At 44.1% G+C, this 27,916-nt stretch overlaps 1 protein-coding gene across 3 annotated transcripts in view; it reads right to left on the bottom strand.

Moving 5' to 3' along the window:
• LOC118667637 (aminopeptidase O (putative)) overlaps nt 1-27,916 on the bottom strand; it is a 319,523-nt gene that overhangs the window by 23,638 nt on the left and 267,969 nt on the right. The window contains exons 15-16 of one of the 3 annotated variants that reach the window (XM_036331403.1): nt 16,570-16,680; nt 894-1,010 (exon numbers count right to left, since the gene is read on the bottom strand). The exons of 1 other annotated variant lie outside the window; for it this stretch is intronic. In XM_036331403.1, coding sequence (XP_036187296.1) covers nt 894-1,010; nt 16,570-16,680 — 228 coding nt within the window. The remainder of the gene's footprint in view (nt 1-893; nt 1,011-16,569; nt 16,681-27,916) is intronic. One more of the 3 variants, XR_004971349.1, reaches the window with a different exon arrangement.

Here is a 27,916-nt window from a genome sequence, read left to right as displayed (position 1 = left end):
CAAAATATCATTTTGACAGTTTAACCAATTAGAAGAAATTATTAGTAGGGTATTTTGCTTTTTTTCACACTACGTCTTCAGTATCCACTGTGCCTTTCACACCCACAGCCACAGCCACGGGCTCCACAGCTACGTGTGCCTGATGGGTACCCTGTAAAACTGCAGTTTTTAGATGCTCAGTTATTTTCACCTGAACACAAACCAAACTTATTTGCATTTTAGGAGTTTTACGTAAAAGAACTTCTCTCTTTATGGCCGTGCACTTGTATTTTACTGAAGATGACTAAGTACGATAAATAATTATTTTATAGACATAAAAACCCCTGGCACTCATCTTAGGATTCACAGTGCATTCTTTACATTAAGCTAAAAGATATTAAGAACCACATCATATTGCTTTCCCACAAGCATCCAATTTTGCTTTTCAACCCACAGCTGTTAGATTTCGTTTTCATTTCCGTTACACATGGCTCCCTCCCTGTCCTGGCTGAAGGCAACGTGCAGCTCTGGCACCCCGAGGCCGAGGCGTTTCCCCACGAGCAGCAGGACGGCGTCACCAGCCTGCAAAGCTGACCCGCCCCAGTCTGTAACTCAGGAGCGCCCCACCCTGCCTGCTCACACTCCTTTGGGGACTTGTGTCCGTCCTTATGGTTTAAAAAGAGGGGAGACCCGGTAATAAGCAGGTTCTGGGGCCCCTGCTGGAGGGAGCCCGACCAGGGAGCAGCTTCCACTTGGCCACAAGGGCTTGTTCTTCACTTTCAGGCACACAGCTGGGGGGGGGGGGGGGGGTGCTGATGGCAATCACAGCGCAGTCCCACGGTCTGGGAAGCTCCGGGACCACACTGTCCACACGCGAGGGCCCTGCTGTTTATACTGAGGGCAGCCCTGGTTACCTCTGCATCCTGCTGGGAGAGGCGGTATGTCCTTTCGAGGCTTCGCAGAGTTCTGGGGTTCAGGGTCTTCTGCTCCAACAGACGCTCCAGAAGCAAGACCAGCTGGTCTGGAAGGAGCTGAGGGCACAGCAAAGAGCCAGTGAAAATGCCATTCAACTTACAAGAAATTGAACACAGACATTTAGAAGACCCAAGCCCAGGGCGGCCGGGTATTCAGTAAGTGTCGGAGGCATGGAAAGACTGAAGACGGACTCTGGCCGGCCCTCAGGACTTACCTTATACCCTCAGAACAGAGCAAAACTGTGTTTACTTTCTGTGTGTGTGTGTGTGTGTGTGTGTGTGTGTGTGTGTTCTAAGGTGTACAATGTGATGATTTAATATACAGACACTGTGAAACGACAAAAACGATATTTAACTTCATAAAACATCCTCATGGTTGATTAGATCCCTTTCTTTATGGCAAACATATGCCAAAAATGTCATTTAACCTAGACTAAGACTCAAGGAACCGCCTGATCTTAGACATGGAAGTTTAACAGAAGTAAGCTGCTTTCATATTTTCTTCCTCACCACTGGAATCTTGCCAATGTGCACCAAGAAATGGAGAGCATGTCTCGCAAACACTCCCTTATAAAAATCATGTTTATTATTCCATTAAAATTTTTTAAAATGTTGTAAATATGATCACACACACACACACAGTCACCAATATTCCTAAGTTTTCACACAGGGTAGGTAAAAATAGGTGTTACATAGTAAAGGGCAAAGAGAGGAGGGCGTTTTTATATGGTACAAAAGTAATGAATAGTTTATGAACAAACATTGTAAATCCAAGAAGGTGGAGTATCTGTCTTAGTCATTATTGTGCTGCAATGCCTAGTTCCTCCCTCGAGCAGAGAGCTCTCACAAACTCTGAAAGGAGGAAAGAATGCATTTAAAATACATCTTGTAGGAGCTGAAAAATATTCTAAAATCAAGGTTTTAAATTGTTACTATTATTGCCACTACTCTCGCCATTCAGCCTTACTCCTTCCCGACTTATGCCCCGAGCATCTGTCAATGAACCCAAACTTGTAAGTCTGCAAATCCATGGTAAGCCAACAGAACATTCATAAGACCATCTGGATTTTAATCCCTACTTTGTTATTCTTAAGAAATTTTGGCCGAAACCGGTTTGGCTCAGTAGATAGAGCGTCGGCCTGCAGACTGAAAGGTCCCAGGTTCGATTCCGGTCAAGGGCATGTACCTGGGTTGCGGGCACATCCCCAGTGGGAGATGTGCAGGAGGCAGCTGATCGATGTTTCTCTCTCATCAGTGTTTCTAACTCTCTATCTCTCTCCCTTCCTCTCTGTAAAAAATCAATAAATATATTTAAAAAAAAAAAAGAAATTTTGAATATTATTGGCATCTCTCCCTACCTCTCTTTACCTTTCTGTCCCCAAGTGAGCACTCTGCCTGCCCCTCTTTCCCAGAATGCACGTGGGGAAACCAGTTGAATCGCAGGCACAATGCTCACCACGTAATTCCACAAAGAAAGCATTTTTTTTGTACGTCCACACCTCACCCTCCTAAGTTCTACTATAACCCCACTTCCCCACAGGCACACGGACACACATCCCTGGGTTCTTGGGCATTTTTATTTCATAACATCGCTCCATGCACCTAAGATCCGTGGATCTCCTCAGGCTGACAGGAGAAACCAGGTGCCTTCAGCCAACGCAGAGGGTTACAACCAACACGGAGACCCAGGGGCTCGGAGACAACTGACAATTTCCTTCCAGAGGAGTCACATGCCTATAAGACGCTTTAACCCTTTTTGGTCCAACCTCGAGGCTGACTTGACAGACCAGGCGCTAGGAGCAAGTCCAACGTTGAGCAATAAGAACATTAAAAAGTTCAACATTCAATCCCGTCAATTAATTTGGACCAGACTGTTTGAATTCCAAAAATAACATTGGACCGCAAAAGGTTAAAGATAATCTTATATACATAAAAGGCGAATATGTAAAGTGTCCCCTCGGGAGTTTGACTGCTAGCTATGACATGCACTGACCACCAGAGGGCGGCGCAGAATGAAGGAAGGCCCCAATCAGCCCTGATTGCTGGCCAGGCCTAGGGACCCTACCTGTGCACGAATTTCGTGCACCGGGCCTCTAGTCACTACATAACAACCAGAAACAAAAACACCAGTTTTCCATTTTCTATGGTTTTAGAACATGAGCCCACTTTTACAACATTAAGAGAGATCTGCTGTTTTACAAAACAGAACAAATCCAGAGCCACCAGCCTCTAGATTCTCCCCACCTGGTCACAGCATGAGCCCTCAGCTGGTGGGTACTCAGGGTGCTCTATCCCAGGCTCAGAAGCTCAGCCAGCACCCAGGCTGCCTGGCCCTCCTTCCTATCTGTCTTGCCCTGCAGCCTCCCTCTCTGAATCTTCCTTCCCTTCCGGGGGGGGGGGGGGGGGGGAGTTCATCCAGCCTGGCCCCGAGCACCCCCTTCAGGTCACTCCCCGGCTGTCCTCCAGCCTCTTCACAGAGCCTGCCCTTTACCCCCCATTAAAGTCTTTTCCTGCCCCACTCATCCCTTTCCCAAGTATGGTCCACACAATCGCCACCCCGAGGCGGCTAGCCTGGGCACCCCTGGAGCAGCAGCCCCCCTGCCTTTCCTGGGGGGGGGGGGGGGGGGAAGGACAGGGCCCCAGACTGGGTCAGAGTGGCCACCCAGCCCTGCGCCCCCACAGGCATTCTCAAAACGGGTGCAGCCAAGCCCAGGGTAGCAACAGCTCAAATGCTGAGGCCCACCGGGTACAGAAGATGGGTTCTGGGAAGGGGCAGAACACCCCGCGGTTGAGGGTGGGGTCTGGTTCACTAACTAAATACAGCAGGAACCAGCTTGGCCAATTTGCAGAATTACAGGCAAGACAGAGTAGAAAGAAAAGCATGCCCCTATTCTGTGTCCACACTCACAAAGAGGCCTATTGTTAGAACTCGCGATTGGGACTTGGGGTAAACGAGAGACCCACGGAGGAAAGAAGCCCCTGAGGAAGATGAACTCAGTCCCCGACTTAACCTAACTGGGTTTAATCAACAAACGCAATTCCCGTTTAAAACGGAAGAATCACTGCCACGCGAACCCATGGAAACATCTGGGGTCTCCCTTTCATGTGTCAGCGACCGCTCTCTAAGCAGAAATCCGTGCAGCCGCACAGAGACTGCACAGAAGGATCCCTGAACGTGTCTGTCCTCTCCTGATTGTACACAACGGGAAATACTTACAGCTAAGCCCCTGACTAAGGATAAGTCGCTGAGATGGAACGGAGGAGGTTTTTAATAAGTTTAATTTGCTCTAATTAGAGAGGTAAAGAGCAGGCACGCACGCAGCGCGCCAGGTAGCCCTCCTGGGCACAGAGGCGCCGCGGACTGCTCTGTGGCAAGAGCCGGCCTGTTCAGAGGTGGAAGAAGGCGCAGGACCCCACGCGAGCGTGAGAACGGGCCCCTCCATAACCGTAATGCCCCGGGGTTGCCCGGCCCACTCCAGCAGGGGCTTGTGTGAGTGAGTCTCACTCAGTTAACAACCTGTAGTCACCTGCCTTTCAACTCTAACTCTTCTAATTCACCAGGGAAAAACGTAATTTCTAAGCAATGAGAAAACCGGAGAAAAATCAGTGATCAAATGTTTTGGTTCAGACAATAAAACTAAGTATCCTTCATTCACAAATGAGCAAGTAAACATTACACAATTTTTACAGATTACAGACCTTAGAAGAGGATAATAAAGCAAAAATGTGGTAAGTAGCTCATTTTAATAGAGAACATTTCTCTTTGTAAAATAATCATTTACTCCACATGATGAAAAAAAAATACTATGTAATAAACCAAACGTTTGCAAAGCCACTGAGAGATGCACTTCCAATGTGCTCGCATGGTGCGGTGGGGATGGGAGATGTGTGGGTCGTTCCCCTCCTCCGACACAGACATCAAATCAAATGTCACGTGACTCCTAGGCCCACGGTGTTTTAGTGCAGCAGTTCCGAGACGAGCATGGCTTTAGTCACAGTACAGAATGATTAAGAAAACCAGTGCACGGTTCAGAGCACTATCTCGTTAGAAAGCAGCTCCGTCAAACATAAAAAAGAACTTGCCTTTATTTCTGAGGGTCTAATAGTGCTCACAGCCACAGTTCGACAGTGACAGGAATAGAAAGTCCTTTCCTTTGCACAGACAGACAAGGAGTTATTATTTTTTCCACATGGAAACCAGTTTGGTATTTTTAAAATGCATCTGCCTCAACACTTAGACAAAGTAAGGCTACGAGGTGCCAAAGTCATGTGGGTACTTGAAACAGAGAATTCCACATCACTGTAAAGTGCATTCAAATACAACTAAACCAAATACTAAAGGAGTCAGGCACAGCAAATGCCATTTGTAAGGATTCGGTGGTCTGTATTCTTGCACTGAAGGTGGAGGAGTCCATAGTTGCTAACTACCCAGAAATTTACAAAGCAAAAGAAAAGTCCACCTGGTATTTTCCCAGTCAACTGAAGAACCGAGGCAAGCCACACAACTCCGAGTGTCTTTTAAAGTTTCTACAGACGCTTGGAAAGAAAATAGGAATTTTCCAAGCCCACCCTCCCAGGCCACAAGCAGCAGAAGAAAGCACACCGGCCTCTTGCAGAGCCTCTTCCTGCTGTCAGGGGATGTCACTCACTCCTGCTCCCAGGACCACCCATGCGACTGGATCCGAAAAGGCCAGCTCGCTTCCCTACAGAAAATGTCACCAGCCCATCTCACCACTGACCTTGTGCAGGCAGGTCCCGACACAAGGAACTGGGTGCACAACATCTGAGCCCCACTGTCCACACCCCTCCAAGCGCACAGGAGGGCACCTCCCTCCAGGCCCAGCTGGCGCGCTGCAGCCGCGAAGGAAGTCTCTGAGCGGCTCCCAGACAAGGAAGGAGCCTGAGACTAATGCAGCCTCTGACGGACAGTGGCGTGAGTTCTATTATTACCCCATTATCACTCTGGGATCTGTGCCTAAATGAAGCATGCTTCCTCCCTGGTGCCATTTCCTTTTATCCTGGCTGGAGACTAAAAGCAGATCAATGGGGGCAATACTTATGATGTCACTTCAATTTACAGCAACGGCCCCTCCCTCTCTTTCAGTCTGTCTGAAATACACACAAAGATCAATTCTTCCCAAAAATGGTTAAAAAATGCTTAGGGAGCATTCTTCTTCCAGAAAAGCATTCTCTGCTATATTTGTCTATGTTTCTACGGCAGGAACTGTTTACACTGAACAAAAACAGAAGAAATGGGGGAGGGAGAAATCTCAAATTCTCTCGTATGCCGGAGACTTGCTGGCAGAAATTCAACACAAGCAGGGTCCAAGCGGCTGACCTTTGAAAGTCACATGCGGAAGGCTTGCTGGTACAGGGGCACAATAGAGACAGCAGTTCTCCTCTGCCCCTCGGATTAAAAAGGGAATCCCATAGTTATACAATGCTTTTTATAAGACTTCCCCAAAACGAACCAATTCCTTCCAACTCCTCCCAGAAAACACCCAGCATCCACCCGCAGGTGCCTCCACCACCCACAGGTATAAGAGCAAACAGTTGCTATTCACACGGTTTTCTCATTAGGGGCAAAGGAACTGACTACAGGACACAGACAGAACTTGAAAACATGTCACCCTTCAGACACTGCTCTGTACCCAAATAAAATAAGTAGAAATCTCTAAGTTGTGTAAGTTTTCTTATGGTTTTTGAAAATGGATTAAAATTAAAATATAATGGAGGAAGTTGCTCAAAACAAGAGTTCTTCCTCACAACCCAAAAAGAAACACAAAATCCTGAAAGTATCAGAATGCTGGCATTGTAGCTGACCCTGCCCACCTCAAACACTAGCAAGACCATGTTAGTATATAATCTTCTTTCATCTATCGTTTTCCTAATGATAAAATTTTTAACTGTCCAAATGAACTGTTTAATAATACGCGCATTGGCAAGTGTCTGCCCAAGAGTAGCTGTCAACTAGGATATCATGATATTAAAACATCTTTAGCCTAAACTAGGAACTTGTACATAGGAAAAACAGAATTATGTGAATTGCAACCAAAACCAAGATGAAAACAAAACTTACAAAAGAAAAACCATCCTTTACAGGTTAAAGCGAAATCTTAACACATTTTAAAGAACTGTGAAGTTTTAAGTATAAAAGTTTATAGTTCACATAATTTGGGGACATAAATTTCATTTGCCAGCAAATAACAGTCACAATAAAATAATTAGAAATGAAAATAATTTTCTTCAAAATAAAACCAAGGGGCATATATCCGTCCAGCAAAATCATTATTTTTAATTATCAAACATTCTTTAGTCAAATTTGAAAAAGAACATTCAAGCAGAAGCTAATCTCCGTGTAATTCGTTATACATAGGAAAAAGCATATTTACTATATTCTTGGGAAACGGTTCTAACAGCTGCGTTTTAAAAAGACTGCTGCACTTCTGAGCCTTGGCTTGGTCACGGTGCTCCCAAAAGTGACAAAAAAAGACACCATCACTAGCAAACAGTGTCCGAAATAATTCACTGGCATAAATTACTCCTGCATTTCTAGATTATAAGGGTCAAATCTTCATGTGCTAACATTTCCCTAACTTTTATAGAAGTTATTACTCAAACTATATGCAATATAACACAAAGCATATTATTTAAACTATATAAAATGCCCACTGGATCTCATAACCATGTGCACACTAATGTTTATATTACACATTTTAGAAAATAAACCTTTCTAAACACTCAAATAGAAAAATCCTAAGTACTTTATAAGAGATGCTTGGGATCTTCGAGCTTGCCTCCCCTCCCCAGGAACCTGCAAGACCAATTGCCAAGGGGGCCAAAGGGAGCCATTCCTTAGCTGAGGTTTATGCTTCTGAAGAAAATCATTGCTCATGAGGTGACCCAGCCCATTCACCGGCCATGACAACAATGGCATGCTCGATGTCGAGCTTGATCCAGGCTTTCTGAAGAATTACAAACACTTGAAAGTATCAGAGAATACTTTCAACTTGTCTTGTATTTGCAGGTTTTGTTTGTTTTTTTCATTAAACCTGCTTCTTTTAATTTCTTTAGAATTAATTCTCTTGCCTAAGTTAATATTGTATTTAATAAGTGATATATTTATCCTGAATATGCATATACATTTTATAAACCTGAGTTCCTAACTATAAACAGTGGTATTTCCTAATTCAAAATTCTAGTTATATACTACTTTATGACCCTCTAAGGTACATCATATGACTGAAAACTGTCAGCTGGTTTTGTGTGTCAAAATGAGGGCACACAAATGGGACATAATCGCACACAATGGAATACTATGCAGCCATTAAAAAGAATAAAATGGAATTTTCTGTAATATGCTAAGATAGCAAGAAATGTTATTAAGTGAGGGTCAAGGTTAAGGACAGATGGTAGGATATGTTTGGATTTGTGTAAATAACTTCCTAGAGGTAGGTTTTAAAAAATTAAGTAACTCTTTTGAGTCCATTTTTTTCTCTGAGTAACCTACACGAGCTGCCTGGTCTTTTCATTTTTCCTTTTTTTTCCCCTGCCTCCAGCTCAAGCTGAACTATTTTTCTTAAATCATGTTTAAAAAATTTCCCCAAAGTTTACTCACTGGAGGGAAGAAGTACTCTATGAAGAAATTCAATGCGGTGATCTAATCTGGGAGCTGAAATCTGTAAATGATTGAAGCACAGGCTCCAAGGAGGTGCTGAGTGGAAACCAGGGCCTCGAACAAAGCAGGTCTTGGTAGTTGCGGGCAGGCCCCTCGCACTCGCACTGGTTTGCACCTAGAAACCTATCAGTGCCTCTCTATTCTTAGTCATAACAATAATACTTGAAAATAGCACAGATCTCAACTGTTCTGATTCCAATTCTTCTACAAAGAGATGAATGCTGATGCCATTAAATATAAGGCATAAGTTCTGTGTGAGCAACACACAAATATTGGAATAATCTTAAATTCTCCAAATGCTCTGCAAATATACATAGAGCAGTGGGTCAGTCATATGCCCAGACTATCATGTTGTCACTTACAATATTAAATGAACTAGAATTTAACTGTTTTCAGGTTTTTTTGCAAAGGGAAAAAAACACAGTAACTGTAATTTCACTCAAACCCAGAATTCCTTCCTATTACCCCCACTATGTCACAATCAGACAGTTTATGTGGGATTACTTATTACAAATTTAACACTGTTAGTAAATAACTGTATCAACCTTAGGTTCTTCTTTGCAACATATTGCCCTATGTTCCTGTTGAAAAGTGATCTAAATATATATAGTATGCACAAAATTAAGGTGTTCATATGCACAAATATGCAATCCTTAAGAATATTCCGTCTGAAAACAGATTTTCTTCTAAATTACAAGTGACTGATTAGCAAATAGGAAAAAAAACTAAGCTCTTACTGAAAATATGCTCTTCAGAATCTTATGAATTAAAACAGATTCCTCTTCTTTTGAGTTTAAACAATGAGTAACTGAGTTCAAACAAACTGTGTGTTAACCTCTATAAAAAGAATGTACACTTTTAAGGCAACTCCTTAAAGACTGGAACCGAATGTTGCTCATTTCATGCACCACCTGCAGCATGCCCGACACAAGTTTATCAAATTTAAATGAAGGACTTCATGTCCTTAATGTCCTATCCAGTACAATGGAGAAACACAGTTAAAATAATTACAAGACAGCTATCAATCAGCAATTTGGTGAGTTAAGTAAATCTACTAAAAGATAATTTATACGTGATAATTTATATACGACAAATGAAAATTCAGGCCAGAAGTGATTCTCACTTCGAAACTAAAAAAAAATCCACAAAATACACACATTCAAATATATCAACTTAAAAAGTTTTATAAACATTCTGTATAACAACCAATGTGGTAGATGATTCTTATTTTAAAAACTAATGGTAAAATAACTGAAATGTCTCTACAACTGTAATCAACTATAATCAGTGAAATGATGGCTCTGCAATGTTTTTAAAAAGCTAATAAATTAGAGTGCTCTAAGTGGAAAAACTCCAGACTATTTCTAAGAGAGCTCTTTCCCTTTGCTTTCCATGGCCTCCTTGTTTAAACTTGTCATTAAAGACTTAAGTTTTTTTCAAATTATTAAAATTAACAGCTAAAAAAAAAAAGGAAGTCACAAGCACTTAGACACAATGATACTAACAAGAGTTGCACGGTAAGGAAAAAAAAAACAAGAAAAGGAGGAGGGAGAAACCAAGTCAACCATTTTGGCTCTCAGCTTAGACAAACAACTCAGGCACGGATACACACTCAACATATTTTTAAGCATAGAACATAAGTTATAAACAAATTTAACTCATATGTGTTTATTATAGTCTAAAGTACTAACATTCCATACTCCTGGTTCCTGCCCTTACTTCGTCATAGGCCCACAGTCAAAACAATATAAGTATCTTTTGGGTCAGATTTTATTTTCTAATATTCTTTCCATATTTTCTACCAAATCCAAACTAAGCATAAATTTTAGCCACATGTCCACAACTTATTGTGGTTTCTGTCATAAAGTAGATAAAGAAATATATCCTTAAATACATGTACAACTGACCACAACTAAAGAGGAATTGTAGGGAGTGAGATGGGAGAGGGTAAAGGGTCAAACTAACTGAATTATTGCTGAAAAACAAAGAAGCTGTTTTTATGTAATAAAAATGTGTTGAGAGTACTATACAACTTACTACCCAACGTCTCAGTGTTCTTTCACAGAGTGATTTAAATGTATAAAAAGTATATAAAGCACAGTAGTCCAACTTCACTCAAATCCTGTACACTTTTGGATTTTAGTCCAAACATTTTATATCCTGGATTAATTTTGAAGTTTTATGAAGAATAGAGCAAAGGATTAATTTAAAGATCAGAAATTTGTATTTTTGAAAAAGATACGGACTTAAAACTTCAGGAGAAAGGCAGGAAACAAATTTCACATCTTTTCAAGAAATATTTACTTCATTTTTAACTTCTTTTTCTCTCTCCCACCTCAATACCTGCTCATCTGAAGGGAATCGAAGTTTTAGCGAGCCAGCATTCTGCAAGGAAAAGCAGCGGCTGGCTGGTGGACACCGGCATGTGGGAAGGTGAAACAAACAAGTGGATGGGAAACAAGGAGACCACATGGACAGAAATGATGTCAGGCTTGTTTACCCCCAAGTTTCATGCTATGTACAAACAGCTGAATAATTCCTAAGTTAATGTACTTCCCATCATAATAGGAACTACGACCAACTAAACAGATAGACTGAAATAGTATTATAAAAATGTTCTTTTAGGGCAAAACGTCCATTTTACCGCAATGAGAGTTCAGACATTATCATCTTCCTTTTACTGGGAGCTCCGCCTTGAACTCAAGGCCCTGGAGCGAGCGGCCTGAAGCTGATAGAGGAGCAGGAAATCTGAAATGCGGCCTTGTTTGCTGCCATGGAAATATTTTCTCAAGTGAATTCAAATACTTGAAAGTCACTCAACAGAAGTAAGTCTTCAAAAATACAAAACAAATATGTTTTAGCCATGGGTCTAAAAATCCTGAAAACTGCTAATCATGAATCTAAAATTCTAGTAGGTCTTCACGGGTGCTGGTCCAACCACGATTAAACCCTAAGATGTCTTTTCTAGTAGCAATTTAAAATCCCAATATTTGAGATTTTATTTAGTTATTTTTAATGGATTCTTAAAGAAATGTCATAAAAATGTAGTTAAGTTTTAGCATTTCTATTATTTTATATCTACCTTTATGTATGTATAATGTGCTCATGTAAGAAAAATTCAGTATGATTTTATTGGTATGTTTTAACAACACAGAACTTTTGGAAATTACAGGAAAGCGTCTGGATTTCTAAGTTCTCTGGTTTTTAAACTTAATAGAAAATAATCAGTCTATGGAAAACCAAATTTTCTCTCCCCTCAGTATTCCAGCTTAATTTATCTGTATTAATTTGGAATTTATCTTTAAAAAAAAAAAGAGGTAGGACTGCAACCTTTTTTTTTACATAGGTTTTTAGAAAATTTTCTTAAATAATTAAAAAATCTTTTTATAAAATGTTTACTCTTCACATTTTAATGGAATTTCTACTTTGTTTTTCACATATCAAAGTTACTGCATACCAATTATAACCTACATATTCTATCCCAAAGTTAAGTTTATTTAAAACAACTGAACTGGAATAACCAGTAATCACAGGATCCCCCAAAAGGAAAGGTGGACACAGGTTTTAAAATCACGAATCACAACCTCACACGTTGAGAACCGCTTTCCTGCTGATTTCAGTGTAGGGTCCCAACTCAGACCTTGACAAATAACAGTTGGGACAGAAATAAAAAGTGCACAGGCTGCGTGCCCCCCCCCCCCCCCCCGGCGGCAGCCCGGACTAACTTCTGCGACAGCCGGTTAAAAGGCAGCTTCTCTCACGGCCTGGTCAGCTGTCCCGCGTGGGTCCACGGCTCCATCCAAGCGCGTCTGCCAGGAATGGAGAGCCGAGACCCGGCCCTCCGGTCGGCGCACGGACCGACGGGGACCGAGCGCAGAGCGGAGACCCAGCCAAGGAGACCCTGCACATCCCCGCCGGAAGCCGCCGGCTCGGTTCCTCTTTTCCTGCAAAGAGCTTTCCTGGGCGCATCAGGGCGCGTCTACCTGCTCGGTTCTCCTCGAAGGCTTGGTGAACATCACACCCAAACATCACAACCCCGACGCCCATTGGTAACAAGTGCCGGAGCATAAAACACAGGCAACCCCCCGTCCGCAGCGCGCTTCTCCTGATGTAGATTTTTAGAGAAACTTCAGGGCAACCACAACGGCCATTCCCACCCAACGCTACCCCCACGGGAGGGCGTGCCGACTGCCACGGCGCTGCGAGCAACTGCGCGCACGACCCAGCGGAACGAGCAGCGGGGCGCCCGCCCGGCGGTCCCGCGGCCCCGCTCCCGGCGTGGGAAGACGGGCTGCGGAGGAGAACGAGCAGGGGCTCGGGTCGCCGGGAGGAAACTACCCCGTCCTCCCACGAACACCGGCTGACGGCGCCGGCCCGCGCGGGAGGGAGGGAGGGAGGGAGGGGGGCGACTTACTTACGGAGGCTCCCGCCGGGGCGCGGCCCGGCCCGGACTCCTCAGGCGGCGTCCCGGGCGCCGGCTGCAGGGTCCCGCGGCCGCCGCGCCCCGCCCCCTCCCTCCCGGCCAATCCCCGCGGAGGCCTCCGGGCCCCGCCCGCCCCGCCCCGCCCCGCGCGGGCCGTCGGGCCGGGTTCCCACCGCGGGCGCGCGCGCGGCGCCCCCTCCCAGCCACACCCAGCCCCCGCCAGTCAGCTCCCCCCAGCGATGACGCTAATTAGAAGTTTTAGTCTCAGCAGTTAAACAATGTACCAACCAGTCTCAACACCGCCTGCAATTCAAACGGCTTTGAGAACAAAGGCAATCAGCGCTGCAGCAATTTTTCCTCTAATTTACAGAACGTGAAGACTTTCTCTCCCTACGCATTGCACTTATAATTTAAAAAAAAGGTTAACCTCTAAGGTTATAGGCCATTTCACAAGGAAATTAGCATTTCTGTGCAAAAAACGCCAGACCATGATGGCTACAACTAACCAAAAACAAAACCAAAACAACCACTGTCTCCAAAAAAAAAAAAGATATTAAACTTGAAAGTTTGGTCCCTCCTGCAGAAAAAATGTTCCTGGATCACCTGGTGGAAATAAGCAAGGTGTGCAGAGAAGTGGGGGAGCTGTCTTCTATAGTTTACAGACTTTGTGAATAAGAGAAAAGCAAACTGCCCAGGAAACTTACCCTTTACTATCTTTCCAGTAAAATTATGCAGAATTTGCATCGTTTTTAATTCGTCCTGGTGGAGGCTGCTATTGTTCACACTAATATCAGTTGAATGGCTACTTGTTGGTCCAAAGGGGAAAACACCACATGCCAGAATTCCGTTTTCTGGGTGCAAGGGCAGCTTTCATGCCTAATGACTGGCATCTTCACCGGAAACCACCAGAACATTCCAGCAACACACCCGAGGCCAGTCTTATTTCAAACCTCACAGCAATCCCAGTAGATAAAGGTCACCAGATTCAAACAACAAAGTCAAAACTGCAACTATCAACTAGAATAACTATTTCAAGGATTATGGGCAAATTTATTTATTGGTTAAAAGTGAGAGGAACCCTCAGAAAGGGAAATAATCAGGCCTGTTTTTCCCTAAAAAACTAGAATACTCCATTCACAGTTCTGAATATTAAACACTTCATTTAAGTTTTTTTAAAAATTGACTTCAGAGAGGAAGGGAGAGGGAGAGAGAAATATCAATGAATAGAGAGAATCATAGGTCGGCTGCCTCCCGCATGCCCCACACTGGGGGATCAAGCCCGAAACTCTGGCATATGCCCTGACAGGGAATCGAACCATAACCTTCCTGGTTCATAAATTGACGCTCAACCACTGAACCACGTCAGCCGGGCTCAAGTTGTAAATGTAGAGTGGAATTTTCAGGATGAGTAAAATTATACATGCAAATATGTGCTTACAAAAAGCCAACAAAACACCAAAAACAAAAACAAAAAAGCCTTTTTATACTTTATTTTCTAGTACTGGTTTGATCTTTAAAGCAATCTGCATCCATATTAAAAGAATTATTGAACAACTTAGAAGTTTATGAGAAAGATTTAGGGAAAAAAAACATAGGCAATGAACTATGAAATGGAGTAGAAAAGTAATAAAAACAACCACTACAAAAATGTTGCATAAAATAGGTTATATGACTCATATATCTTCCCCTTTCACTATATACTTTTTTCAAAAACAGATTATAATTTTTTCAAAGTTTCAGGGAAGTATAGTTTTCAATCCCACTCCATGCATTTACCAGGGCATGCTCAAAAAAGACTCCATTTTTAAATGAAAAAGAAATCTTAACCCATTCACTTTATGGAAAATTCATGTAGTGCCTTATTTTTATTACAAAATGCTATTTTTGTTTAGCAGCTAAGTTTACTTCTCTAAATATTAAATGACAAATATCTGAACACAATTTAGCTTCACTGTAGTAACCATTTTTAAAGTTAATCTTTTTTTAAAACATGAAAATCAACTAATTTCAAGTTAAAGCAAATAGAAAGTAAGAAGCAATTAAAAACAAATGCAAACATTTTCAAATGCTAATGTGTCTACCTGGCTTACCTTTAATGCCCTGAAAATGAGATGGCATTCTTAAAATGCTTAAATTAAAAAACAACACAAAAAAACAGGTGCCTGATAAATAAAAATAGAAAAGATTCCCAAAAACTTGTTCTGAAAGATGAAATAAACCTGATGAGCAAGTGAGAACATAGGCAGAAAGCTCCTTGAGAGAAAATATAATATTCCCCCAAAACTTATCCTTCCAAAATTCCCCACTGAGTTAAAATATAAACTTTTAAATGGCTTTAAATTCTGAGCTAAATCAATTTCTGTTTACAAGACACCTCCCTTAACATTTATAAGCTTTATACATGCTTCCAAATATATAAGAACATTTAAATCATTCAGTATAATTCTTTAAAAAAAGAATATTCCAGTTTGAAAAATCCATGATATCTACCTTCACATAATAAACATCATAATAAACATAATGAATATTCTGTAATGAGAGACATAACAATAAAAACATTTTACAAAATATTCTTGTAAAAGTAAACAGTTAACGGCGGGAACACCCATGCTGGTATCAATCTCGGCGCTTATTTTAGCATTTACTTTTAAAAGTAAAACGCCAACAAGCTGGTAGTCAAATCTACAATTTTGCTTTAAACTGAAAATAGAGACCGCAGATTAAGATGAAACCACATACTGTCCAGAGAGTATCTCCACTTAGAATAGTTCTCACCAACATCGCAGTTATCATTTCTCATTGATCCAATACTATTTGTTGACGCCGTTTTTATAATGACCATTTATTTCCTCGTTTGGAAGTCAAATCAACAGCCCTACTCCATAAGCTGGTTATTTTTGGAAAGAAGCTGTATCCTGGCTTTAGCGCGCAGCCCTCCGCCGGCCCGCAGGGCGGGAGCCCCCTGCGCATCACCTCTCCTCTGCGCAGCGCGGCGGTGACACCTTCCCGAGGCTTTTCAAAGGCACAGGGCCCGCTGGGCGCTGCCGACAACTCTGCACGCCTTGCTCCCCACTCGCAACCACCGTCACCTAAGTCTGATGACGGGGAGACCTACACTGACATCTGTCCCGGGAGCACGTTCTTTTCTGCAAGCAAGAACAGCCCAAATGAGAAGCAGGACTAAAAAATAAGTGCTAGCCCGGGAGAGCTGCGGTGTGTGCAGCAACCTTTGACGCGAGCACTTCTCCCGGGTTCCGAAGCCGAGGGGGGGTAGGGGGAGGGGAACCCCGACATTACAAGCAGATGCCCTTCACCAAAAGGATCAAGCCACCAGAACCCACCAGGATTGGGCGGCGCAGTAGGTCCCCGCAGGAAAGACAGGGGAGGAGAGAGATTTAGGGCATCTCCTGTCTACAAGCCCGAGAAACCTAACACAAGAAAGCTTTCACCAAGCAGGTCCTGTCAGCCCTGGCGCCCCGCGGCCGCAGTTCGTCCTCCACACCCCGGACCCTCACCTTCATCAGCCTCCAGGCCTTGGCTAAAGTCCACCGTGGCACCAATGTCCAGGGCAGCTTCGTGGTCCCAGGGTCCGCCCATCCGGCAGTAAGGTCAGCAGCTGGAGGGAGCTGGAAGATGGGCGGGGCCGCGGGGCGGGATGGGGAGCTCCCATCAAAGAGGCGGGTGTGGGCCCAGCCCCGCCCCTGCCCCGCAGTGTCCAGGCAGCTGAGGCCCACTCCTCTCGCACCGCGCGCTGCACCGCCTGGGGCTAGGGTCTTGCTTGGTGCAGATGATCTGAGCCTCAGAACACAAACAGCAGGTCTGACGAGTCACCTGGAACCCGGTCTCATGCTGCCTTGGATACCAACCTAGTTAGTAACCTTGGCACAAGCTCTGCAACCTCCATTCTCACAGGAGCAAAAACTCCACCTGCTCTCAAGGGAGTCAGGAAACACCCCCGGCACTCTGTCTGTCTAACGACCCTCTTTCTGTCCCAACACCCACGCAGCTCCTAGATGTGAATTTACAATGGCCTAAATATGGCTATTGTGCAAAATTGTGTGTGGCGAGGAGCACCCCCCCCCCCCTACCCAACTAACCACCAAATGTAAACCAGTTGCCAAAGAAGCTCTCCATTCTCTCCCCTGAGGCCCTCACCAGGCCTGCCTTGTTCAAGGCCCTGGATACTAAACCCATCTGTCCACCACCTTCAGGCCAGGTGAGTTCCATTACAGCACAACGCTGACCTTCTCTGACCTCTGACTTAAACAGTGACGTGCATGCCCCAATGTGTGTGGCTCAATATGCTCATCTCCAGTTCCAATCCTCTCCTCAGCCAGTCAACAAACGTTTCTGCAAACTGATATGAACTGCTAACACCAGCCCCTCGGCCTGGAATGCACGTCCTACTCCCCCCCACCCCACCCCCCGCGCGCGCGCACACACACACCACCACCACCACCACCACCACCACCACCACCACCGCTTTTCAAGAACCCTTCTAGAAACCACTTTTGCTTTCTGGGTTTTATCCTCATTCATTGTCATGTAAGCAGCTCTATTCTGCCACATAACAGAATTATTAGCATGCCACTGGGTATGCTCAAGTCTCAGCTCCTTGTAGGTCTAGGATTCCTTTTTCAAAATCTCCCTACTGCCAAGTACCCAGCACAGCCAATTTTGAGTTAATGTACTTGCAGCAAGAACCAAGACTTAATCTTGTGCCCATTAGCACTGATTTGTAGCAACTAGATGATGAAAAAAATTTTTTAAATAGTGTCAACTTTTAAAGAGAAATTCAAAGATAAGACAGTTTTTAAAAAAGCCATACACCATTAATTTCACAGGCAAAGACAGCCATTACAGGTAAATGTCATCTCTATTTCAGGGACATTTCCTACGAGGAAGCTGCTGACAGCTTAACCACTGTAGCTCTGCTTTATGCAAATACAGGTGGTACTTTTCTCCTAGAGAATTTCACACATCTGTCTGTCATCTTAGTGGATGTTGCCACGCAGAACAGGGGCACACACTACCCAGCCTTAAATGAGACGACTGGGGAAAAAGGTCACAGAAAAGTCAAGCCACTTAGCACACAAGATCATGTACACAATGGTTAAAACTATGTAAAAATTATACTGATATGAGCACCAAAAAGGATGTTTATACTGTCAAAAATAGATGATCATTTTTATTAGAAGTTCCTCTGTGAAGTTAAATGTTAAGAAAAAATTATAGCACAAAAAATTCACAAGACAAAGCATGATTAACTCAAACAATTTTAAGTCAATAAAACTATAACTGGATCATTCTTTTGAATAAAGAAATGCCAATTTCCCCCAAACTAACACTATAATTTTTTTGCATATCACACTTACAATTTCTCTTTACATTCAGTAGCTGACATTAGATATCACAGCGAAATAGAAATGCCATTTAAACTAAAAATACAAATGACTTTTTCTATAGTGTAATTAACAGTGCATATGTGTGTACATGTGCATATATACGTATTTTTCCTGACAGTAGTTATAACAAACTGCAAGAAGTTATAAAAATCCACTTCTAAAGCATACCCTCCATCTACTACTCTGTAACCCTATGAACTCCCCAATTCACCACCCTTTACATTATCCACATTCTCTGGTGTGGTAAGCATGGCAATGGCCACGTCCTGATCCCTGGAACCTGTGAATACATGAAGTGACATGACTCAGGGAAGTTAAGGTTGTTAATCAGCTGACCTGGAGACGGGGAGATGGATTATCCGCATGAGCCAAGGCAATCACAAGGTCCTCATGAGTGAAGAAGGCAGGAAGGGAAGAGAGAACCAGAGAGACAGCTGCTGGAGACAGGCTCAGCCTGACCGCTGGCTTTGAAGATGGGGGAAGGGGCCATGGGCCAAGGAATGCAGGGACCTCTGAAAGCCGGCAGAGGCAGGGAACAGGATTTTACCCGAGAGCCTCCAGGAAGGAGCAAAGGCCTGCCCACACCTTGACTTTCGCCCAGGGAGCCTGTGTGGACATCTGACCTCCAGACACTGCAAGATAGCAAATCTGTGTTTTCAGTCACTGGATCTGTGGTAATCTGTTATAGCAGCAATAGGAAACCAACACATCCGGGTTCCAAGCTTCTCTTATAATCAACATCAATGCTTCTCAATGTTTGGCTCAACCTATGAGGAAAATAAAAACATCCTTTGGAAGCTCTCAGCTACACCTGAACTCTGATCAATTGCCTTCTAAGAGGGAAAGATTTCTTCCAGGTCCCTCTGCTCACCTTCCCCCAAGTACAAGCTTCATAGGGGATTTCAGGTTCGGTTCTAGCGGCTGAAAGTTTGTTGTTGGGGGTGGGTGGGTGAGCAGAAAGCTGGACTGAGGTCCAAAGCCCCTTTGGGTCTGGTTCCTCACTGCCTGGCTTTTATAGCCACAAAGGCCAGGGCAGAGCATGTCAATGAAACAAAGGACAAGCATGAAACGAAACGCCATAGGCAACCACGTCTTGATCAAATCTAAGAGCGATTCAAGTTAATAAGTAACATAACCCCACCACCTTTTCATGGCTTTAATTATTACAGCCAGTAAAAAATATTCAGGCCATCCCTGTTTAGTGATGTTTTATTTACCCCTAAAGGCTAAAGTCTTCATTAAATGCAGAAGAGTTGTGTTCAATTCAACACATATGGTGAGATCACAGCCTGGTTTATTGTAGGTTTTTCATGTGTCACCCCCTCCCCCCAAACATAATCAATTTCCCTCCCCTCTCCCCCCTCCCTCTTTCTCTCTCTCTCTCTCTCTCTCTCTGTCTCATACACACACACATACACACGGACTCTACATACACAGCACTGCCATTATAATCTGGCTGTATCAGATTTTACATTTTGCATAATTGATTTAAAAGCCGATCTTATTTCTGAATAGTTTCCCTTACTATTTTTCTAGCACAAATCAGTCTTCTAACAAGGTCTGCCTTTGCCCCCACAGCTTCCATGCACATAGACCTGGCCAAGTTCCTGAAGGGCACAGGGCCTTTGGGTTGAGAAGCCTCGCCAGATGTCTAAGTGGTGAAGGGAATGGATACGAAGCTGAAGCAACCCACATGTTCAAACAATCAGCACCATTACTTTTTTTTTTCGTGGTGTATTGACTTTTTCATGGAACTGCCTGACTATGATGTTTTCCAAAGTTCACACTGTTTTATTTTCCAAAGGGAAACAATTAACCAGCCTTATCTTTTCAGGTAAACTCTTCACTGAGGAATGACGTGCAGCTCTTTATCATGTCTTACGTGAGAAAAACAAATTTTTCCGATCATTTCACACTTAGTGTTTTTTATACTCCTGATTCTCATTACTGTCTGCGGAGCTCAACCAAGATGAGAAGAGCTGGGTCCGCCGCAAGAGAGGGTCGCTGAGGCCCTGGCCGGTGTGGATCAGTGGATAGAGCGTCAGCCTTGGACTGAAGGGTCCCAGGATTTGATTCTGGTCCTCGGTTGCAGGCTCCGGGTGTGTGCGGGAGGCAACAGAGAAGATGTGTCTTTCTCTTTGTCTCTCCCTCCCTTCCACTCTCTGAAAAGCAATAGATTTTAGGGATAACAAAAACAAAAAGAGAGAGGGATGCTGAGGTGGGTGACTCTGCCTCCATGACCATGCCACCTGGAGGGGGCACCTCAACAGAGAGACGCGCGGAGAGGGGCGGAAAGAAGACCCAGCTCCCCGCTCTCCCTGTGTCTCAGGGATGGAGACAGGTTCTGGGAGAGACTGGGAAACACGGAGTCTCAGGCAGGGGGAAGCAGCTCACGAGGCAACACATCTGGGTTCAGCCCTGCACATTGTTCCTCTAGAAAAGGTGCTTATCATGTGGCTTTAGACAACGGTCAAAGGCTGAAAGCTAAACCTGGCTTGGTGTTTGATCATCTGTTTCATTAGCAGAATTGCAACACCATCACATACAGCCCTCCTTGGTCTCTAGTTCTCTGAAAACCTCTCCTGATAGTAATACAATTCCAAAACGGGAAAGAAAATGAATAAAGAGGCTGGGCATTAAATTTTACAAAAGACAGGAAAGTTATGGCTGTTTGACTTCGTATGGGCAACTGTTGCTGTCAATGTAGGTGCAAGCCTCTGGTGAAGCTGTGACCTAAAGCCATCTGCCCCTGCCCCACTCTCCCCCACTGAGGTCCTCTGGGGCCGAGGACAGACCTGGTGGTGGCCTCCTGTGGCTCTGCATGGCGCAGGGCTAGCAAGGCCTGTGCTCGCCTCTTCCAGCTCCTCCTACACGCTTCTAATGCTATTATATCCCCAGAATTAAATTAAATTAAAACAGCATCTTTAACATACTGTAGTTCTGTGTGTGGGGGGAAGGGGGAGATAGCAATCATGTAGTAACTAAAAAACTCAACATCCCCCAAACTGCTTTTATAAACGCTGAAGAGTAAGCAGTATTATTTAATCTGCCATCGCAGATCCTTGTTCTTGACAATAAATAACACAAGTGCTATTTTAAGGATTTCTTACAATTAATACCATGAAAAATGAATGACTGGATAAACAAACAAGATGCCATGGCAGAGACAAACAAAACAACAAATGCATACGTTGTTTCTGTTTGTACAGCTTGCCCTAAAGCTTTAGAGAGAAGTATTACTTAAGTAAAATACTGTGTTTTGCTGGCAGGATGGGACTTACTTAAAATTGTGATCCAGTTTTTAGCAAGGCCACAAATGACCAACACTGAAGACTGCCATGTAAAAACACGTAAGTTTGTAGTCTGTTTCTCTTAGTAGCACAGTATATTTGTTATTGACTTATTATTTGTAAACACATTATTCTTAAACCTGCCAATGCAATTTAAGTCATTTAGTATTTGTGCTGTGAAAATGAAGAACTTGCAGTCACCTCCCCTGATTAAAGGAAGAAAGGTGCGGAGGAAGGAGGCCTGGCTTCCTCTCTGCAGGAGAGTTTACAGCCCAGACCTGAGCGACCTGTCTACAGGCACAACGGTGGCAGCCGGGCGCCACTCACCCCGAGAGCCCTGAGCACTGCCATCACCAGGTGGGACAAATTCCGTTCTTTAAAGCTTCTCTCACAGGTCTTAATATTTCTTTTACTTGGACCTGTGTTAATCCGCACTGCTGAAGATGCAGGCTCCAAAAGCATATAAAGTAGCCTGTCTGCTCCCCTCCTAACCTCTCTGCCATTATGCCTTTGAGAATGTAAAGCCATCGAACACACTCCTACAGGTGCTGCATCCGACTTGCATGCATCCAGCAGGTCCACAAAACCCTTCTTCTAACCCTACAGCTGGCCAGTTCCCCACCTGAAGCTAAGCAGCGCCTGGTCTAACAAGAGCGCTTAGATCGCCAAGTTTACTGGAAACCTTATGAAACCTGCCTGGTCAATACATTCACCACAGGTTCTCTTCAAGTCCAACTGCTCCTGTTACCTCCCCCTGGTGGCAGGGGAGGCCCTGATGGGCACCTGCCCCCTCAAAAGGAATGGCTGGGTGAGGCTAATTAATGAAGTCAACATTCAGGGCACCAGCTAGTATTCAGTCATGAACAGAGCTTGCTGCTGGTGATAAGATCTACAAGTTTTTAGGATCATAATGCAGAACTAATAAAAAATACAAGAAGAGAAAGCTCCCTTGACAATAAAAACCATCCCCATGAGGAGATCCCTTCTCCTGCAGGGGAACATGGAGGCAGAGTATCCATGATTTGCTTGCAGTATGGAAATATTAATCATTTTGCAACAACAGGAGTTATTTATGGCTGCTCTGTCTTCATTGGCTAGGTTTAGTCACCCGAATCTCTACATAACCAGGTAGTGGCCTGGATTTGTTTGCTGTGGTTACCAAGGGTTATAGCAAACAGAGATTATAGCATTAGATTTTCTATAATTTTATTCATTTGGGGGGGAGTATGTGTATGTGTTTATATTCACATTTAAAATTTGCGCAAATTGACTAGAAACCGAAGCACAGAAAAATTCACAGCCTAATGCTTGTTAAAGTGCAGCTGCTGGAAACAGTTTCCCAAGTATACTCTGGGCTGGGTTCATTCCTGTCTACCCCATCATTCAAGGTTGCTGGTATCTAGCTTTCCAGGAATCTGCTGTAGTTATGCCACCACTTTTGGTGTAACCGGAGAGAAATCAGTGTTGCTGTTTTTTCACCCTGCTTGAATGCACTTGATTCTTCAGGAAACTTAGATCCCTTCCCCTGTGTCAAGACAGCACATACAGCTTTAGATTTGGGTGATACGGTCCTAAGGACTTGCTTTGTGATGAAGCATGGGTCAAAGGGTGGACGGAGGGGACCATTTCCCACACACTTTCATCTGAAGAGCCCCATGTCCTTCCTATGGATCTGAGGGGTCACCGTTCCCCACCAGGTCACCTCACTGCTTGTCACACTGTCAATGGGGGCTCAGTCAGGATCACTGCCAATCAGAAAGCAGACCCAGATCCGCCCTCAGGAACCGATTAGCTTGTTCTGTCAGGTAATGGGCCACACTATTTAGATAAATCACTTGTGATGTTGCCATAGTTCTCAGGACTACACGAGTCCCTTTCTCCGAGAGTGTCGGAGGCTCGCAGAGAGCAGCTGGAGAGGAGTGAGGGCTGCGGGCTTCCCTCTCTGGTGTAGTGGACTGAACCATTTACTGTCCTAAGATGCTCCTTCGGCAGCCCTTCAGCCATCTCCGAGATTGCCCAGAGCAAATGTTATGCCTTATTTCCTTCACAAAGTGAGCGTGGAAGAGAAACGTAAATATTCCAGGGAAAATGCAAGTTAAACTTCAACAAAACCTGAATCCAAAATGCTGTGATTTTTATACCATAATCTCAAATAATAAAACCCTGCACATCCGGTATAACCAAATGTGGCAATACTTTAGACAGTGACTTTTAGGGGCCAAGAACAAAAACATTTTTCAAGGTTATTTGTCCGGCCTATCATTTTCTAGCAATGAACTCTAATTGGCTTTCTGGATAAAATAAACAAAGGATGGCTTCAGAAAGAATTCTTAAGATAAAGTGGCTAGAGGTTGATAAGGAAATTACTTTTTAAAAAAGTCTCAATATAGGCTAAAACATGGATTAAAAAATACGATTCCAGAAACTTCTTAAAACAGTTACTCATAACCAAACTACCAGCAATGCTCAGAGGTCTTCTGGGTAAAACACTTCAAAAGCCTCTATGGGATCTACACTTTTCATGCCCACTCAGGCTGCAGACACCTCGTACATCTGCTGTGTTCCAAAGGAACATCAGCCTAGCTGCTTCGAATGGAAGTCTAATAGACGTTTCCACTTTTCCAAGTGGCACATTCACAATGCATATCCTGCCAGATTGCAGTGAGCATCTGCACCCATAACCGCTAATGGGCCAGAAGCGACGCTCAGAGCACTGGCTGCCCAGGCGAGCTTGTGGCCAGGCTGAAGAACAAGGCCACCGGCTCTAACCCCTGCCCCCCGCTGACTCAGCCTGGTCTGGAGGGCAGATGGAGCTCATGGCAGCAGCTCTCCTCCATCCTTCCCTAGGCCACACCTGGTAACATCGGAACCAATATTAGCATCCCCCCAAGTTAAAAAACTCCCCACCATCCTGCCATTTGCTGAAAATAATGCAATGCCACACTTTTGTTTTTTAAAAGCAAGTAAATTCATATTTTACTTTATAACTAATATATTTAAAGATAATTAGGAAACAAGGAAGCTTTTATAAAAAAAAAAAAAAGACTGAACACCTTTATAAGGGAACAAAGACCTTCCCCCACCCACCTTGCATTATGATTCTTGTCATTTTAAGGATCAGCTACTCTTAGAAATTCATTTAAAATTTAGGAATTTTTTTTTCATAAGCAAAGAAAATAGGAATACCAGATAAATTCCATCTTCATGCATCACAACATCACAATAAAAATATTTTATTTTCATATCTTCAGTATGAGTCAGTGGTAAGATCTTGAAAAAGCGAGGTCACTAGAAGATTCCAACTGCCCTCAAGCTTAGAGTTAGAGAAATTTGCTCACAGAGGGTCACATGTACATCCTCATAAAGGAAGTCTTAAAAACATCTCCATCACTAGAGAGCAAAATCTGGGGATTTAAACATAGGTATCTGCACAATCTTTATATTCAAGAAAACAGTGCTTCCAATATCACAGGCGCGTCTCCGTGGAGTCCGGGGTCACTACTCTCGCGTCCATTTTCTGTGTGGAGCAGCTGAAAGCGCATGGTAGGCAGGTTCTGGAAGAATGACGGGGGCGGGGGACTGCCTTTACTGACAGACATGCTATATGCACTGCAGCAATTTCTTTAAAAATATATCCTGTGAATCTGGTGTCAAAGGGATTCATTTCAGAAACAGCAAACCACGCCTACAGATGAAATTCCTTAGAGATTTACTTCTACTTAGCTCTTCCAGATCTTCCAACCGGTCCTCACTGGAGCCAAACTGTTAGCTCTGGCTATTGACTGCTCCTACAGAATGCACAACAGGGGCAGATTTTTTCAAATGTGACAACAATTAGCGACGAGTTTTAGGAAAAAATTGGGGTGTGATTATTGTTAAAAATGGTTTTCTTCCAAATTATTACATGAAATGCTAGTTATGCAGGGTCCCTTCCCACTTCTCTCCCAGGGTCATAACAAAACCAGAACTGCTCAATCAGTGCGACCCAGACACTGCAGAGAATCAGGAAGGCCTGGCCATCGAGCCCCACTCTCCAGTGGTCAGCGTCACACCGTGGAAACAGCATCTGTTGATCTCGGTGTGGCTCATGTCAAAGCAAAGGCCCTCAGATGGTCAGAAACGGAAGCACGCCTGCTCCAACCCTTTCCACATAAATGCCTTTAGCCCAGAGAAAAACTGATGAGCCAAACGAGGCCTCCAGGGCTACAGGGTAGATATCCAAGTAGAGTTTTAAGTGCAGCCACCTTTACTCTTAAACTGTTTCACCCTCACTCCTCGTGCCATTTCTGTCCCATTCATAATTCTCCAATGACAAGTGCTGTCTCAAATGCTCTCATCTCGGTAATCCGTGTCAGAGAACTCAGTGTGCATTTACTAGCTTTGTCCTTTGGCATCCTGACATTATTTTATCAAACTGACCATTTCTGTAAGGAAGGAGAAAATGGGGGGGTGGGGGGGGAGATCATGTTTTAATGGGTGTCTGGATCTATTTCCCTTTGTCAAGGATATCCAAAATATAATAAGAACAAAGTTCAAATGACCTCTGCCTACATCTTGGCTTTGAGCAAAAAATAAGAATATGATTATGTTTCAGATATAATTGAAAAGTCCCTGGCCTTCAAACGTGAACCCTGTGAACAAAGCACCAGGAATGTCAGCGCTCGGACTCACACTTCCAGTGGACGGCAAAGCCCACGCAGGGCCTGTCCTCAGCGTCCTTCAGACGGCAGCTCTCACCTTCCGTGGCTTCGCCGCACTAACGCAGCCCACAGCACAACCGAAACACAGCATACACAACTGTTAAATGTCCACTGGGTTAAGCGAATAATGCAATTTGATATTATAAATTTCTATTTATAGTATACCAAGTTGACTTGCTCACACAACTTCTGGCTATACAATATTTTTACCGTTTTTGTATGTAGACTCATTATGTATTTCATACTCCATTAAAATTTCTGAAATGTCACAAAACAAATACAAAAAAACCCAGTATTGTGATCCGCTAAATTCTGTCAAGGACTCAATGTAAACCTCATATTTCTAGGTGTCAAAATTTTCCCAACATGATTTTTGGTGAAAAACATATTAAGTGGATTAAATGTATTGTTAATTACAGTGTCATATAATTAACCTAATATTTCATTTTCAGGAAGGGGAAAACTGAGTTATGGAACTGTACCTCTTATTAATCTGACTTACAAGAATCACTGGCGGAGGGAGAGGCTGGCACACAGGCCAGCCCATTATTCCCGCTGGTTTGTCATGCAGGGCACCTGTGGAAGCAAAGTGAGGTAGAAGGGCACTAGGGCGTGGAAGGAGGGGAGCTGGACGAGGCGGCTCTCGGGGGGAAGGGGTCACCATGTGGGAGGCTGGTGGACCAGAGAAGAGAATGGAGAGACACGCTGGACACTAGGAGGGCATGAGGCACCTGGACAGACAGGTCAGGGGACAGACTAGCACCAGAAAGGGGAACAGAGGTAACAAAAGGTGAGGTGAAATGAGGACACACTAGGCAAGTACGTCAATTGTGCCAACTGTGGCTCGGCGGCAAAGGACTGCCTCAGAGATTAGCAGGCGGCAGTGGGCTATTCTTAGCTATCAGTGTTGGCTGAAGCTGCGGGTTCCTTCCCCCAAACCATGTCAGGTGTGCCTCCAACTGCATTTTTTCCAGGTGAAATCTCCTTGGAAGCCACACAGGTACCCTAAAACCAGCCCTTCTAAAAGGAGCTCCAGTGTTCTAGCCCTCGGCACGACCGAGGAAACAAGCTCGCACACGTCCCTGGCCGCGCGGGGACCCTGGGACTCAGGGCAGCACGCAGGCACCGAGTGGGGGCGACCGCAAGCAGCGGCCCGGACTTGATCCAGGCATGTGTCCGCGGGCTCGCTTCAGTGAACGTGCATTTACACTAAACAACGCCTGTGCCTGGTTGTAGCCAGCCAGCCTTGGTGCCGCCGCAGCGTGCCTAAAGCAGCCCTGGCCGCGAGCACGCTGCGAGCAGAGGGTGTGCTGGGAGAACATTGGCCACTGGACACCAAGGTGAGGGCCAACATCGTCTTTCAACGGCCCCTGGGAGACAGGAAGCATCTGTGATTTCACCCTGTGGCTTCTGCGTCAGAATCAACACCTTTGAATGACACTTTCTTACCTGAGAACAGACCTGAGA

Source organism: Myotis myotis, unplaced genomic scaffold (genome assembly GCF_014108235.1).
Source record: "Myotis myotis isolate mMyoMyo1 unplaced genomic scaffold, mMyoMyo1.p scaffold_m19_p_12, whole genome shotgun sequence".
Classification (NCBI taxonomy): domain Eukaryota; kingdom Metazoa; phylum Chordata; class Mammalia; order Chiroptera; family Vespertilionidae; genus Myotis; species Myotis myotis.
Note: the sequence above shows the minus strand (reverse complement) of the source record. Positions and strands in the feature narration are given on the sequence as shown.